Source organism: Sinocyclocheilus anshuiensis, unplaced genomic scaffold (assembly GCF_001515605.1).
Source record: "Sinocyclocheilus anshuiensis isolate Anshui unplaced genomic scaffold, SAMN03320099.WGS_v1.1 scaffold163, whole genome shotgun sequence".
NCBI lineage: Eukaryota > Metazoa > Chordata > Actinopteri > Cypriniformes > Cyprinidae > Sinocyclocheilus > Sinocyclocheilus anshuiensis.
This window is the reverse complement of record NW_015548223.1, coordinates 386,803-404,233: the sequence shown is the minus strand read 5'-3', so window position 1 is coordinate 404,233 and position 17,431 is coordinate 386,803. Positions and strand designations below refer to the sequence as shown.

At 38.0% G+C, this 17,431-nt stretch overlaps 1 protein-coding gene across 1 annotated transcript in view; it reads left to right on the top strand.

Annotated features, from left to right (window-relative positions):
• LOC107654309 (E3 ubiquitin-protein ligase RNF43-like) overlaps positions 1–15,505 on the top strand; it is a 109,801-nt gene extending 94,296 nt beyond the window's left edge. The window contains exons 3-9 of the mRNA XM_016441334.1: positions 9,907–9,981; positions 10,799–10,933; positions 11,799–11,900; positions 12,271–12,441; positions 12,574–12,691; positions 13,073–14,641; positions 15,322–15,505. Of these exons, the coding sequence (XP_016296820.1) occupies positions 9,907–9,981; positions 10,799–10,933; positions 11,799–11,900; positions 12,271–12,441; positions 12,574–12,691; positions 13,073–14,641; positions 15,322–15,347 (2,196 nt within the window). The 3' untranslated portion in view covers positions 15,348–15,505. The remainder of the gene's footprint in view (positions 1–9,906; positions 9,982–10,798; positions 10,934–11,798; positions 11,901–12,270; positions 12,442–12,573; positions 12,692–13,072; positions 14,642–15,321) is intronic.
• The last annotated feature ends 1,926 nt before the right edge of the window (positions 15,506–17,431 follow it).

The following is a 17,431-nucleotide window of genomic DNA, read 5'->3' as shown; positions in this document are numbered from 1 at the left end:
ATATATATATATATATATATATATATATATATATATAAACATTTATTAACATTTGTTTTTTATGTTGTTTTTATTTGAAAGGTTTTGAAGTTAACTTTAATAACCCTGCAAAGCTGACATTACACATTGCTATTCGTATCATGTAAGTTAAAACAGTGGAAACATGAATCTAGTCAATGCACGGCTAATGCAATGAAATGAAAACTATGCTGATTTGCATTTTTATTATAAGTACCGTCGCTTTAACTTTTTGCATGCAAACTCTTTTCGGTTTGAGGATCGATTGTTGTGGCTTCAAGCTTCTATGACGCCAGTCGCCCACGTATAGTAGTACCCTGATTATCTTCCCTTAATTTACAGATATGACCTAAACACACAGTTTCCCACAGCTCTAAAATATATAAAGTATTATTACAGGCTTACTGTAGTGATTCAGGTTAAAAGGATAGTTCACCCAAAAATGAAAATTCTGTCATCATTTACTCACCCTCATGTCGTTCCAAACCTGTATGAGTTGCTTTCTTATGTTGAACACAAAAGAAGATATTTTGAAGATTGCTGGTAATCAAACAGTTGGTGGTTGCTATTGACTTCCATAGTAGGAAAAAAAAAATACTATGGAAGTCAATGGCTACCGCCAACTGTTTGACACGGTTTTGAAAGATGGATTTATGATTTACTGGGTCATTAATTGTTAATATTAAACACAAAAAGATGTTTTTGAAGTTTATTGGAGTGTTTTACTAGGATATATTATTTCAGAATTCTGTTTAATTCAGTGTGTTACGTGCCATTGTAATAATTATTTGTGAAGTTTACTAGCAATTTCTGAGTGAAAAATTCTTTCTACACCAATTTTTGTTTCAGTGCAGCTTTAATCACTGTTAAATTACAGCTATGAAAAAGCCTGCCGGTCACCTGATTCCTGAGTTTTTCAGTATCACACACACACTGTGCCCTGCAGCGCCACTGCTGTATACATTTTACTGTCGTCATTTTTCTGCCTTTGATGCAGCGAGTGTTGTTTGAAGATCAGCCGCTGTTTAATTGGCTGTGAAATACCTCTGCGGATCGGATCGGCCCGGGCCTGTGCTCGTGAACACAGGAGGGAAGCGGGTCAGAGGACGGGGATCGCTGCAGGCCCGGAGGGGTGAATGGGGGAAAGTGCTTGGCTTTGGGTTAAAAGTTTAGGCCAGGACCAGTGTGGGAGATACGGTTTAGTGGGGTCGAACCCTGCTAATATTAGACTTAAAACCACCAAAGTAATGACTGGGGGTCTTAACCATCAGTTTAAAAAAATTTAAAGAAACTGATACTTTTATTCATGAAGGATGCATTAAATTGATCAAAAAAGACATTTATAATCTTACAAAAGATTTCTATTTCAGATAAATGCTGTTCTTTTGAACTTTGTTCATCTGTGAATCCTGAAAAATAAAATGTATCACAGTTTCCACAAAAATATTGGGCAGCACAACTGTTTTCAGCATTGATAATAATCAGAAATGTTTCTCGAGCAGTAAATCAGCATATTAGAATGATTTCTGACGATCATGTGACGCTGAAGACTGGAGTAATGATGCTGAAAATACAGCTTTGATCACAGAAATAAAGTACATTTTAACAGATATTCACATAGAAATATTAAATTAACTGTAATAATATTTCACAATATTACTGATTTTATTGGATTTTTTATCAAATAAATGCAGCCTTGGTGAGCAGAAGAGAGTTTCTTTCAGAAACATAAAAAACAATTATTTGGCAGTGAAAAAAAAAAGAAAAAATATATATACTGTGTGTGTGTGTATAATTTTATAATCTAATTTAAATAATATATCATATTATATAAAAGCAGACACAAACACTACATGTAATACTAAACGTTTAATATTTCAAAAACATTTTTAAAATGTTACTGACCCCAAATTTTGAACGGTAATAATAACATAAGCATATAATAATTTATTTTGTATCATCTGCCATCTTTTCCAACACTAGACCTATTGTTTTATCATTTCATATATACTTTGTTCAAACTTTTTTTCTTTTTTCCTAACGTTTTGTTTGTAAAGTGTGTTCGTGCATCTTTCTTTGCAATAAATGTAATCTAAAATAATGACGTTTAGATATTAAGTATGGGTTAGGGTTAGGATTATTTAAGTTGTCCAATTTCAAGAAGTGCATGAAATCACTCTGATGTGCCTTTATTCACTTTATTCTTGATTCTTTTCATCATTAGGCCAAACCGTGAAAAGATCTGCTAGTTAGCCGGACGTATAACAGGCCAGTGCTGTGATCCAGACAGGATTTACAGCCCTGACTCTTTCACCCTAAAGCAGAGGAACGCTGCTGTGTTTCCAGACGTCAGTGGCCAAAGCTTGACATTTATAACTGAGACGGGACTTTGAGTTGACAGTTTGAGTTGTTTTTCTGCACTAAAAGCATATGTGGTGATTGAGAGTTAGCGGTTGATGCTTCAGTTGGAGTTTTTTCTTTTAATAGAGATGATACAGAGGAGGATGGAAATCACTGCTGTTCACATCCGTCCAGTCATAAGTCTCTTTACTATTTGAAGTCAAATCATGAATGCAGGGTTTCCACAAATTCGAGCTTTAAATTTGAGCAGAAAGTCTTAAGTTCATAAAGTCATGGCATTAAATGTTGAACACACTGCAAAAAACACGAATATCTTCCTCAGAATTTTTGTCTTGTTTTCCAATACAAATATCTAAACATCCTTAAATCAAGATAGATTTACTTGAGATGCAAAATGAACATACGTCGTCTTGTTTTATGAGAAATTGAACAAAATGAATTGAGTCTCTGCTTAAAACACGAACAATTGGGGAATGAAAACTTTTCCCTGAGTTAAGTAGATTTTTCTGAGCTCATTGACAGATGTTTGTTCTCGTTTTAATCATAAACTCACTTCAATTTGAAAAAAATAAAATGTTTTTCTTTTTTCAATACAAATATCTAAACATCCTTAAATCAAGATACATTTACTTGTGAAGCAAAATCATTTAATTAAGTCTTGTTTTCTGAAAAAAATTAGCAAAATGAAGTGAGTTTAAGCTTAAAATGAGAAAAAAAAAATCTGCCAGTGGGATCAGAAAAATCAACTTAAATCATAAGGAAAACTAGATTATTTTTCTCACCCCACTGGTGGATATATTTACTTGTTGTAATCATAAACTCACTTCATTTTGATTATCTTCAGAAAACAAGGCTTAATATCTAATGTCATTTTAGTTCGCAAATAAATGGATCTTGATTTATGAATCTTTAGATATTTGTACTGGAAAACAAAACATTTTTTGCAGTGTGATCAGCAAGTATAGTGAAAGGTTATTTCCATATTCAAGTGTTTGGAAGCAGATTTATTCAAAACGTAAGCTTTTTTTTAATGAATTAAAAAGTAATGTAGATCTTTTGGAAGTTATGTTTTTAAACTTTGAAGTGTTGCTAATACAAGACATTTACATTTAGAGACTGTACACTCTCAGAAACAAAGGTGCAAAAGCTGTCACTGGGGCGGTACCTTTTCAAAAGGTACACTTTTGTACCTTTTAGGTACTAATATGTACACTTTAGGTACTTATATGTACCTTTAAGGTACCAATATGGACTGTTTAGGTACAAAGGTGTGCCTTTTGAAAAGGTACCACCCCGGTGACAGATTTTGTACCTTTTTTTCTGAGAGTGATATTGACGTATTTCTCCATTCAATTTATTCCTTAAGTCTTTAATGTCCCTTCATCAAACCTGCGGAAACCCTGTGAATGATTGAGGTGCTTTACTGAGCGATCAGTGTTGTGGAGCGTCTCTAGATACACAAGAACACAGATGTTTACTTCTGCTGCAGTTCGTTTATTCACAAATAAAAGTCTGTGTTTAAGTTGGAGAACTCTGTTCAAAGAGAGAACTGATGCTGTTTGGATGGCTCTATCAGGAGTGTACACACACACACACACACACACACACACACAGTGGGAATGATATCATTGGTTTCACAGCATTGGATTCGCTCAAAACCACATTAAACGAGCAGCTTATAAAAGCCGGATTCCTGGGCTCTGTTCTGGCTCCTCCGCGGCGCTCTACTCTTTCTTGCTCTCTTCTTAGTGCTTTTAAAGCTGGAATTCCTGAATCGATTGCAAAACGCAAACAAGTGAAGCCCTGTGCAATCTAAAATAGCTGTTTTCTATGTGAATATATGTTAAAATGTAATTTAGCCTCTTTCTAAAAGAGAAGCTGACTCAAATAAGTCCCAGAAACGCTGCTGCATTTAGAGCTTGTTAACACACAGACACAGTAGAGCGGAGGTTTCTCCTGAGCATGACTCTATTCTCTCTGTTGTTTTTGCGGCGGCAGCAAACAGAGGCATGCGTCGCAGCACACATACTGTACAGGCCGTTTAGGCTCCTTACGGGAGATTAAGTCACACATTGCTATGAAAAAGACATTTCCCATTTCCATCTCCCCCCTCTGGTCTCAAAAACTCCCACAATCCCCTTACAGAACTCTAGCGTCCCGTCAACACGTCGTCCCCCCATTTATCAGCAGAATCTTGCATCACGATATGAGTAATTTTAGTAAAAAGTAAATAAACACACACGCAGAACAGTAATTTGGTTGCAAATGAACTTTATGGACAAAAGTTCAGAAGAAATTCTGATTGGGTGAGGCACACTCACTGCAAAAAATAAAATAAAAATAAGAAGAAAAAGAAAGAATATATCATAAATCAGCCATGCAAATTCATCTACCACGGTATAATCGATGTAACGACTGCCTTTCCAGCTCTCTTTAACTCCTGTTTAAATCCATTCCACAGATTTCCCCTCAATCAGCACAGAAGATGTGAGAAAGCGTGTAGATTAGTGCTTGAACACTTTGGGTAGATCGGATTCACGGATCTTATGGAATAACAGGATACGGATCAAAACAGGAATGTTTTCATGTGGCGAATGAAAGCACAGGAAGAAGAGGCTAATTAAGCCCGAGGACAGGCTGGAAACTCCTCACTCACGCTTCACATCACAACTGAACCTGTCAGAGATCATGCTCACACGGAGCAGTTTACCGCTGTAAACCTGTCGAGATTTAAACATGCAGTATTACCTCTAGTATTTGGGTATGCTACGATTTTGGGTCTGCTTTTGAATAAAAATGTGAAATAAATTATATTATATTATATTATATTATAATATTATTGATGCGATTTATCGCAATTAATAATTTGACAGCACTAGTTTGAACATGACATGAACAAATAAGTTATATGTGTATTTTTGTAAATGAACATGAACAAAGATGAATAAGTACTGTATTGTATTTTTGTATTGTATTTTACAGTTGTATTGCTCATTTAGAATTAATAATCTAAATTGAAATTTTATAATGATAATTTTACAATTGTATAATGTAATGCAAGTTTTGAATGTAATATATGAGTGTAGTATACATATTTATTATATTATATTATAATATTATTATTATATTATTATTATTATATTATTAATATGTATATATTCATATTCTATTTTCTATATTAGTAACACATTCCAATTATTTAAGTACAATTAAAAATACTAATGAAGCATTTATTAATTTTAGTTAAAGTTCATTTAAACTAATACATTATTAATTTCAACTAATACATTATTAAAATAAAATTTTTTACCTGTTAATATAATTTATTGTATTTGAACTAGTGCTGTCAAATTATTAATTGCGATTAATCGCATCCAAAATATGTATATGTATATATATATATATATATATGATAAGACATATACACTGCAATTACATAACTTCAAAAGTTAAAAAGTATAAAAAAAGTAATAATGTTTCTATTTTATTTATAACGTATATATATATATATATATATATTTCTGTTTGATATACATGCCATATTAGGCTTCAGTAGATCGGCCCAATATTGAGATTGTTATTTAGTGTCTGAATGCCAGTGAGACGTTACTGTCAGGCTACTGTAGTAGATCATTTCAGGAATGTGGAGTTATTACAGTAGATGACTGAGTTTCATTCTTTGTGTGTGGCTTACTTTAATCATCTGAGGTTATCTGAGGAAATCTATCCGAGGGTTTTGTCTCTCCGGTGTTGAACGGGCTCTCTTCGCCTGCGGGCTGGAAATAAACCAACAGCTCTGAGAACAAGGGATCGAGCTGAATTAACAATCATCCATTAATGTAGATGATAGAGGGATGATTGTTTAGTGCGATGGAAAGAACCGTCGAGTGATTAAGTGAAGGGAAAGAAAGAGACGATGAGGAGGGACGTCTAATGATGATTTCAATGCGTTTCTTACCTTTATCTCACCATCCACCTTTAATGTCTGTTTAAATGAATAATTCACTCAAATATTTTATTCTGTCAATATTTACTTACCCTTATGTCGGTCCAAACCTGTATGCTGTTTTTTACAATGCAAAGGACAAAAAACACTAAAGAAGTGCCAAGTTATGCACTATATCAAGAGTTCAGAGACATATAAACTGTATTTATGATACATTTATGGTGGTTTTATGTCATTTTTAGTGCTTGACAGCCCCTGGTCACTGTCTGCTTCCATTGTACAGTAAAGAGCAGCGTGAACTCCATTCATTTTCTCCATCGTTGTTAATATATTGATCATTATTTTTGTTGAAGCCATCAGTTCCCATTATTTCAACTTATTTTTTTAAATAATTGTTTAACAGAGGAATTCCTAGTTAAAAACTACATTACCCATAATTCTGCAGTGAAATCTCCACCAATCAGAGAATCGCGAGAAGCAAATCTCGCCTAAAGAACTCCCATGAAGCACTACAAATTCCCCCTACATTCCTAAACCAAGTAAATATTTGTATATAAATGCATTTTTGCAATACATTTATAAGATATTGTTTCTGTATATGTAATCAACATCTTTGAATCAATAGTTTTTCATTTGTCATTCGCAATGCTTCATGGGATTGTAGTTCTTTCCCTTATAAAAGCCGTTAAGTTCACAGTCTTGTATCTTTTTAGTCTGATTTTCACTCATTTCAATGCTTCAGTGCTTGTAATGTTGTGATTCTCCTCGTAGCTGGTTGATATGGTTCACAACTTATAACTCTTTAACAAACACTTTTTAAAAATACCTGTGGGGAAAAAAAATGAGAAAAATACTTCTAGAACCAGTGCAGCTGAAAAAGTGGCCGGCACTAATGCAATCTATGCTTTTAAGCATCTTTTTGTGTTCCACAGAAGAAAGTCAGTCATGCAGGTTTTAAACAACATGGTTTTTAAACTAAATTTCAGTTTTAGCTGAACTATTCCTATAACTTTACATAAAAATATTATTTGTCAGAATTTTTATTTTTTTTAATACTGAACTATATTGGCTTCTTCTATCCTGTCAGTTCTTGTTCTTCCAAATACACACACACACACACACACACACACACACACACACACATCAGCTGTCATGAGTTTATACCCCACATCAAGCACACTGCTAACTGATGCTCCGCCTCTTCCTGCTTCACCCGGCCAATCAGCTGAAAGCAGACAGATAGCACTGACTCTCACACTCACACACACAGACATTACACTCCGCGCACAGATGAACTCTCTCATTAACCCTGCAGATGAGACTAAACTCACACTTAACAAGTTTCTCAAGATTTCTCAGAACTCAGAAAGAAATGCTTTGGGCCCTTATAGAAAGCACTGACCATTTCCGTGCACATGCTCGGTTAAACCTGTTAGCTCTCTCTCTCTCTCTCTGTGTGTGTGTGTGTGTGTGTGGCTAGCAGGCTAATGACGGGTCTGTGATTGTACTTCCTGTCTCTGGAGAGGCCGTCTGCAGACATAAGGCCTGTTATTAAACCCTTTAACACACAGCAGCACAGTCTGTGTCCAGCATTACAGTCAGAGCATCACCATAGTTTCTTATCATTTATAATTAATCTATCGATTATAGAGGAATCAAAATGACACTTGCGGCATCAGTTGCATTTTACCGCTTCACAGTGCGCTTTAGTTTTATTGCTGTAATTACTGTAACATCATTGATTGGTGATTTGCATATGTGTGTTTTGTTGAGTATCATTTATGATACATCAGGCTTTTATGGCTCAGAGAGTGAGAATATGGAGGAAAAAAACTCAGTTTTATTCAAATATGCAATTTGGTGCAGATGCTAATATTTATGTGATAAAATTCTGATGCTTGTAATGTAAATCATTGATATCTTTATAACAGTAGAGCAGATACTTACATAAAATTATATAAATATCAGCAGTCGCTCTATATCTCCAGTAATCTGTCTCATTGAACATATAATGCAGTGATTGAGAGCTGAAGAAATAAAGGCTCCTCAGAAGATGTGAGATGTTCTGGAGGCTTTCGAAGATCATTCCTCTGCTGAGGGACAGTGAAAGTAAAGCTGCTGGAAACAAACGCTCCTCAAAAGATCCTGAGGATCAGATTTGAGACTAAAAAACGATTGCTGGAGAATCAAGTAAAGCCGAGCTTCTTCAGTCCAGTGAGTGTTCATCTGGAAATATTACTGCAGTTATTCTGACGTTTACTTGATAAAAATCAATAAAGATTTGACAGCAAAAAGACACGTGAAGCTCGAGCTGAAGGTGGACATTTGTACAATTAAACTAAAAGAGCTTTTACTAGCTAAACAAGTCTGAACTATCAGTCCGACAGCAGAAGGCATGCAGTAGATTGTGTGAAACAGGTTTAACAGCAAAGTTGTGATCATGTTGATAAATTAGAGTATGTTTTGCCATGCAAAACTTCATCGCCACGATGCTAGGATTTTGTGTGCACTTTCTATGGCGTTCCGTGTGTTTTCTTGCAGTCTTTTGTGTAAACAGTTTCCTTCAGTGTGCGTCTGTGGGATCTTTTCACCTGTTTTCTGGTCCAGCAGGTGAAAATGGTGCATCTGATCACCTAGTAATTTCACACGTCTCCTTAACAACACACATGAGTGAATCATTCACGTCTGGAGCACAAACGCTTCAGGACGACACACACACACACGCCGCAGTTTAATTAGAGTTTGGGTTTGTTCAAATCACTAACCTTCAGTCTAATTTACAATGATGGCAATGCTTGACTTTGCAAGCACTGCTAATTATAAGCGCTCAATCACTTTACCACAACTAAATGCACACACACGGTCAATGTCTGAAACGCAGCAGTATACTTTCCTGCACTGTGACCTTTGACCTTTGAACTCACAGTAGTTGGGCAGGAAATAGACTTTCGGTGAGTTATTGGTCATTGTTTGGACAGAATTCCCTCCCAGTCGCACATGAAGTGCATCTATCTATCTTGACAAAGGCAGGGAGAATTTGACACCGTGGAAGGAAGTACTAGTGTTTTTTTAGTGTATGAACTCAGTTTTTCTTCTCTAAACTGCACTACAGACTTTAGGGAGGTTATACTTTACTGATAATTCATCACAATAATTATTGTGCTTTTCACTAGTTATTTTCATTGCTAATTTAAGCATACTAAGGATTAGTGTTTTGAACAAACTCCTAACCTGAAGTGTTAAATCATTTGTTGTCGGCGCAAATGTAGTGCATGTGTGTTTTGGTGCAGATCTTCCCTTCAACTGGAAGAATTTAAAAGGTACATTTCATTGTTTGTCGATCTCTACTGACTTTATATGTGTCGTAGTCTCTTAAAATGTCTTAGGAATTTGGTAAGAAGTTATTGAAAGTGCAGACTGTCACTAACACACAAACTCTCTCACACACGGGTCAGAAGCAGTGCTGAATTACATAATGACAGGACTCAGTGGCTCCAAATATGTGATAGGATTGCCATCTGCTGGCTCGTGGGATTTCTACAACACAACTAACGCTCTCTCTGTCTCTCTGTGTCTCTCAGGCTCGTCTGGCCCTTCAGAGAGGCGCTCAGGCGGTCATCTTTGACATCACAGATGATCCTGCTGCTGCTCAGGAGGTCAGTATTTGTGTGTCCCTTACAATAATTGACCTTGGTAGCCATAGTTTCTGCCAACTAATTGTTCTTTTGTAAAATCATAATAAATTAACATGGGTTCTCTTTCAATCAATGTATGTTATTATTTATTGTTATTGTTTTTTTGTTTTTTTTACTATTTTTTATTAATTATTATTTATAGTATTATTATATTTCATGTTTGTTTTTTTTTGAGGACAGTTGCCAATAAACATACCTTGTCATACCTTATTTAACAATTTCTATAATTTTAGATTATAATAAATTAACATGGAATCTCCTTCATTCTGTTTTTTTTAGTTATTTATTTACTTATTTATTGTATTTATTTGTTATTTTATTGTTTGTTTTTTTATTTTTGGAGAACAGTTGAAGATAAAAGCAACTTATCACAGTTTTAACAATCACTCTAAATCTAAAAATAAGATTAATTTTCAAAATAAATTAGCACAGTATTTCCTTCAATCAGTTATTTTTGTTTTTAATTTTATTAATTTATTTTGGAAGACAGTTGCAGATAAAAGCAACTTATCAGTTTTAATAATCACTTCAAATCTTTATTTTTTATTATATTTTTTTTATTTTCATATTTTATTTTTGTAAGACAGTTGCAGATAAATGCAATTTATCTAAATTTTAACAATCACTGTAGTAACTAAGGTAGCTTGGCAGAATGCTACCGAGGTAAATTTGTAAAAACTTTTTTTGTTTCTAGGCCATGTAGTTCAAAATATATTCCATTCCATACATTCCGTTCAGTACTTAGACACTTTGTTGTTGTTTGTTATTTTACACACAGCTGCGTGATTCAGGTTCGTTGCCTCGTCCAGTGGTGCTGGTGAAGTCATCAGACGCAGAAGAACTTATGGGACTCGTCAATAAGAACGAAGAAGCCATGGTGTTCATAGACATCATGATGGAGACTCAAAAATGGGTGCGTAATCGTATCCACATTTAAATAAATGTCTTTTAATTTTTAGGCTTTACTGTTTCAGTCTTCATGCTGAAAATAACTGTGTAAACCAGCATGATTTTACATGGCTGGTTAGTGTTGGGTCAGCTGACTGACCAGTATGGCCACCCATGCAAGTAGAACATGTTGCTGCATCAAAATCTTTGTTAGTCCTCGAACAATTTTCCCATCAACCAATCAGAATTAAGGGAAGTTTAGGCCTAGTGTAAGAGCTGGGGTTGGGACTTAAACAAACCTATAATTTCCTATGTTTTAGGGCTAATCAATTAGAAATACAGTATGTATAGCACAGTTTAACAGGAACGATGTTGATCCAGGATCATCACAGTTATAGCTGCACTATGCGCCTGAAAATATTAGCTAGTAGGACTGGTCAACCAGTATGGTCCTTCTGGAGTCTTGTTGGTTAAGCTAGTTAAAAAATTGATGGGATGCCAGCATCCAAAATCCAACATACATTGGTACACTTTCTGAAAAAATGGTACAATAGCTGTCACTAGGGTGATACCCTTTTAAAAGGTATAACTTTGTACCTTGTTTGCCCCTAAAGCGTGCATATTAATATCCTAAAGGTACATTAGTTTCTAAAGTGTACATATTAGTACCTTTTGAAAGGGTACTGCCTCAGTGACAGCTTTTGTAACCAGCTATCCTGGTCTTTTCAGGAGGGTTTGTTTCATTTGTGGCAAAGATTTGCTTTGACTTAAAGTTTTTTTGGAATAGCACCTTCTGGCTGTTTATTGGTCTAAAATCCATTAGTTGGTGGTTTGAGGACAAACTAATGGCAGGACACTCAAGCTTCACTCTTCGTATGTTGTGTACGCAGCCTTACTATGACGTTGGCATCCTGTTGACTGTGGCTCTAGTTGTGTTGGCCATCATCATGATCTTTGCTCTACGCTTCCGCTGCAGGTCCAACAGAACCTGGGTAAGAAAACATAACACGCGTTATACCAAGGGTGACCAACTTCGGTCCTGAAGAGCCACGGTCCTGTAGAGTTTTGCTCCAACTCTGATAAAAACCAGCCTGTAGCTTTCTAGTAACCCTTAGACCTTGATCAGCTTGTTGAGGTGTGTTTGATTAAGGTTGGAGCGAAACTCTGCAGGACTGTGGCTCTCCAGGACCAAAGTTGGCCACCCCTGCATTATGCCAATGCAGCCTACGTGTACCTTTAGTCTTGATTGTAACATGACCATTGCATCATTGTATTCCTTTCCTCTTCTTCATGATCATAACTTATTGTTTTGATGTTTAAATTCACTGTAGAAATTTTTAAAATAATTTTCTTAACTTCCAGGACTCTGTGCACCAGCAGACCATGCGTGCCATCAGCAGGTTGGAAACACGCACATACATCTCTCAGGGTTGCTCTGGCTCCCAGCGTTCTCATGGGGCTCCAGGGTCAAACAGCAGCTCCAATTCCAGCCCAGTCTGTGCCATCTGTCTTGAGGAATTCATGGATGGCCAGGTAGGAAATGAAAAGAATGAAAAAGCATTATATGATTTTGAACCATCAAACACAGACAGGAAAAGGACCACTTTTGTTTTGAGGCACACCAATGGCACATTTAATATTACATTTTCTCTGTCTCTCTGGCAGGAATTGAGAATCATCTCCTGTGCTCATGAGTTCCATAAGGAGTGTGTTGACCCCTGGCTCCTACAACACCGTACCTGCCCACTGTGCATGCACAACATCATGGGTAAACGGCCTCAGGGTACATATATATATTTCTCCAATAATATTATTATAGTATTTCCGAGGCAGCACTGTATTGAAATTCCTCTTCATTCTTTATCTTATGTTTCCTAAATATGAACACATCCTGTTTAATGAGATGCCCAAACCTGTGTGACTTTCTTCCGTGGAGCACAAAAGATATTTTGAAGAATATTTATTTGTCAATGGGGTCCAGGGTTGTTTGGACCCCAATGTTCTTCAAAATGTCTTTTGATATTCTAAGAAAGAAGGTCATATAGGTTTTGCTCAGAACCGAAGCCTGAACATACCCTGAACAATGCAACTCTAGTTCTTGATATTCAGTAGCAATTTTTAGTAGCATGATTTCAAATTAAATTCACCATCTATCCTCCATCAGGTTCAGATCTGGCATCCCGTCTGCCCCAAAGGAGTCGAATGCCATCCCCTCCACCAGAGCACAGTCAAGCCTTCCTCCTTCCCCATAACTATTCGAACCAACACCCTTATCCCCAGCACCCTGTTCCCTTTTCCCTTCGCCATCATTACCCCCGTAACCCCTCTGGACCTTTACCCCAGATGGGCCACTATGGCAACTCTCCCCCTCTTCATCCAAGGACTCTACGTTGCATTCCCAGCAGACCATTGGGTGCTAGCTGTGCGTATCACTTGGCTCCGGATGCCCATCACGGACATCCGCACAGGACAGGCAGGCACGGATGTCGGACTGGGGGGCATCACTATGCGGCCCCCAGAAGGTCGTGTCACCGGTGCCCCGGAGGACCTTTGCGGAACGCCTCAGGTTCTCGGATACATCATGTGGCGTCATCCGCAAACCATGCAACTCATCATCACCTGCCACGTGGAGGAGGCTCGCACAGTCGCCAAGACGATGGAAGCTGCTCAGGAGGGAGTTACCATACGGAGCGGAGCGGTTACCTTGCAGACGGACCGGCTAGCGATTCCAGCTCAGGTTCGTGCCACGGCTCATCCAGCGACTCTGTATTGAACTGTACGGACATCAGCCTGCAGGGTGTCTATGGCAGCTGGTCCACTTTTCGTAGCTCGCTCAGTAGTGATTATGACCCATTTGTCTACTGCGGACCGGGCAAAGCTCCACGCAGAGGGAGCATGGAGGTCACGCAAAGGCCTCGTTCCCTGGACTCGGTAGTGAACCGAACCGGGGGTGGAAGCGGCGGAGATGCCGGTGCCATTTGCCCGGAAGAACAGCAGCAGCAGGTGGCTGTGTTCAGTCATGTTCACTATCATAGGCATAGACACCACTATTACAAGGATGGGGAACTCAGTCAAGGGCCCGGCCGAGGCTGTGACGAGGATCAAGAGGCTATGTCCTCAGTTGCGGCAGCAAGCGGGCCTTGTCTCGTAACTAAAGACAAAGACTCCTCCGGGTGTCAGGTACAGCACCAGCAGTCCTGCCACTGCCCCAAAACAGACCTCAGTTCAAAGAGGGTTGAGGATAGAGACCCGGACCCCGTTTCCACCTCAGGTGCCTCCGTGATCCTTCCCTCCCCTCCTTTAACCTCTCCGTCCCTGCCCTGTTGCCACAAAGGCCCAGGGTGGACAACCAGTCGGAAAGCAGCCGGCTGTCCATTGGAAGCGCCTTCGCCGGTTGTTCACTTCCATCAAAGCTTGGACCTTCAGGATGATTGTAGCATTCATATCCACTACGGACAGGGAGCGGGAAGCTACTGTTGCACACCTCCGCCAGACATGGCCCCCACACTGCTGCCGGTGCCCCTAATCTTGGACTCAACGGGTATGACCGACTGGCCGTGCTGTAGCGGGGCACATGTGGTGTGGCAGAAGCAGGTGCAGCAGGCCCATTCTGAGCCTCAGCTCCTGGGACCCACTTCTGGAATGGACAGACCCCTGTGTAGGGCCTATCATGGTCCAGGGGACGAACTTCCCACGGACTGCCTGTACTGCCAAACTCTACACAATAGTCAGGGTGAGTATGTCTGACTGAAATGCTCTCCTGGACCGACATTGGCCACCCCTGATGTATAGCCTAACTTTTAGATTACTTTTAGATTTTAGATAACTAAGATTATCCTGATAAGCAAAATATGTAAGAATCATAAACATTTGTTGGTCACAGGGCTTATTTTCTGCAGTAATCCAAAAGCCAATTGAAAAACCCTATTGTCTTTTTGTTGAGGGAACTAGGGTGATGGGGTTGCAGCGGTTCAACCTTAATTTTTCATCATCACGTGCTTTCAGATGGAGCAGAATTTACTACACATAGCCATAGTTCACTGAGAAGTAACGCAAAAAAATCGCAGATCATTTTTTTTGCGTGATTCTGAAATCGAAGAAATCGTTCGTGATAATGACAGCTGTTTGCGAGTTTCAGCGCGAGAGCGCCCTCTGGCCTTTGGATGGAGATTTACTGCTGATCACAGAACCGTGCTTCACTGAACGATACGCATGACAATCGCAGCTTCTGTCGAATCGCGATCTCGATTCCATTTCGATTTATCGTGCAGCCCTAGTTGGTCTATAAAAACATATAATCTGTGCAGCACTCTATTGCACTGAATGTGCACTGCTGATTTTCAGTTTGAATTAACTATTCCTTCAATTTAATGAGCTCTACATGGAAACATGTTTTTTTCTCTCTATCCACAGGGTCAGAGGAAGAGTCTGGTGTTTGAGAAAACTCTTCATCCAAAACTCCTCACGCTGCTACACAAGAGCCGAAATGGACAAAACTGTTCGGCGATCTCTCGATGTCTCTTTCACTCACACTTTGAGTCTTCCGGATAATTCCAAACCAATATCAATATCAAACTGCATTAACCAGAATCTCCAGACCTCAGAATTTCGTTCTTACAAAGAATTCAGCAGTCATTGATGATTACATGGGTTTTCCAAAGTACTCTTCAGTAGTAACTCACTGTTGCTAGCACCTTTCTAATGTCCAGAACAAGTCATTCTTGGTACTTTACCCAATACGGTCCAAAAGCGACTTTGGATTGACAAACAAGTGGTATTAATTCAGGCAGAGGATCTGGAAGATGCGCATGAATGAGTATCTGCTCAATCTTGGTTTCCTCCTTTCCTTTGGTTTAAATCAGGATTCAATTAGTATCTTCTCTTGTAAACAAATCCTTGATGATCTTCATGAAAGTCCTTAAAGATTTAAACATGTTCTTTCGTATTCCATTGAGATTTAGACTTGGCGTATGTACTCTATGCATGTACGTAGACACTTCTATCTACACAAGCTTGGTTGTTGTGTTCTGAAATGTGTCACAACCAATTCATAACACAACATTAGCGTAATCTGTCTTGTTCAGGTTAACTACTATCATGGCGGTATCATTATACCTTGAAGACTGAGATACTTAGCATGTACAACGAAACTGAGAGCTTGCAATGCATCGGCTGTGCATTTACTTCTATGTTTGCGTACTTGCATAAAGTATGTTTCATTAGTTCACCGTGCCTACCGGCTAATTTTTAACTATCTAGTCATTGCGATGCTACCCGCCTCTTCCATTTTATTTCTAGCTCTTTAACTATGTGTTGGGCTACTTTCAAGCATCTGGCCTGGTTTTCCAGCACTACCTCAGATAACCAATCAGAAAAGTCCTGTTAGCGAGACGGTACTTCAAAGGTACTTCTCGTTACCCCTGACAGATATTAACTCAGAGGAGTGATAGGGAGCTTTACTTTATATCATCTGTCCTTGGAAAGGAGCATTTCATTGAGGTTTCAGGTCTCGGTTTTGTTAATTCAGAAATGGCAGCTGTTATTTACAAATGTTTGTGTCTTCATTTATTAATTTTGCTTGTCAAAACTGAATGAATTGACTGAATATATTTGGGGGAAGTTGTGAAGATTTGTTTTGTTTTATTTCATTATTTTGGTCTGTTAAGCCTGTAATGTGTTCGGGCTGAGAAGGACTACATTTCCCAGAATGCTTTGCTTTCACCTCTGTGACTCTCATATTCCCTTAAAGGGACACCACATTTCATAGAAACCAACCAGCATACAAGCTTACCAAAAGTGCCTCTGTATCCCATGAAATGAACACTTCATGAAGTTTATCCATACGTTTATGTAGCCTGCTGTCTTGTTTATGGCAGTACCAGCCAACACACGAAACTTGAGTTGACTCAATACGTATTGCCTGCAAGCATAGTTATCTTTACTCTGTTACCCAGAAATCTCTGTTGTCATATATTGTAAAAGCCAACCGTTAAAGGAATGGTCTGGGTTCAAAACAAGCTAAAACATGTGACATTCTTCCTTTAGTTGGGAAAAATATGAGATGCAGTTTTGAACCTGAAACATTTCTTTAAGTAAAGAAAAGGAAACACTGGAAATCTTGCCATGACAAACACCTGAATGTTTTTTTGATTTTTTGTCAGTAAATGGTCAAATTGGTCAAAGGTCTTGATCCTTTGAACCACAAACACCTCCCATGAGTCTTTTTGGCATGCTAATTTGCATCAAAATAAGGCTGAATCCAAAATGAAAATATGCATAAGACAATATAGTAAATCCCAGTATAGGGTTTCCTCATACAGGGTTCCCACACCTTTATAATCAATGACTTTTCCAGTTGTTTTTGATTATTTTAAAAAATGTTAAAATCTATTAAACATTTTAGAGCCGTGCATAATAGCAAAAAATTATTTTGACTATAGAAATGTTGTTGTTTTCCATAGCTTTTCCAGGCATAGAAATCTTTTTTTTTTTTTTTTTTTTTTTTTTTTTTAAAACACCTTTA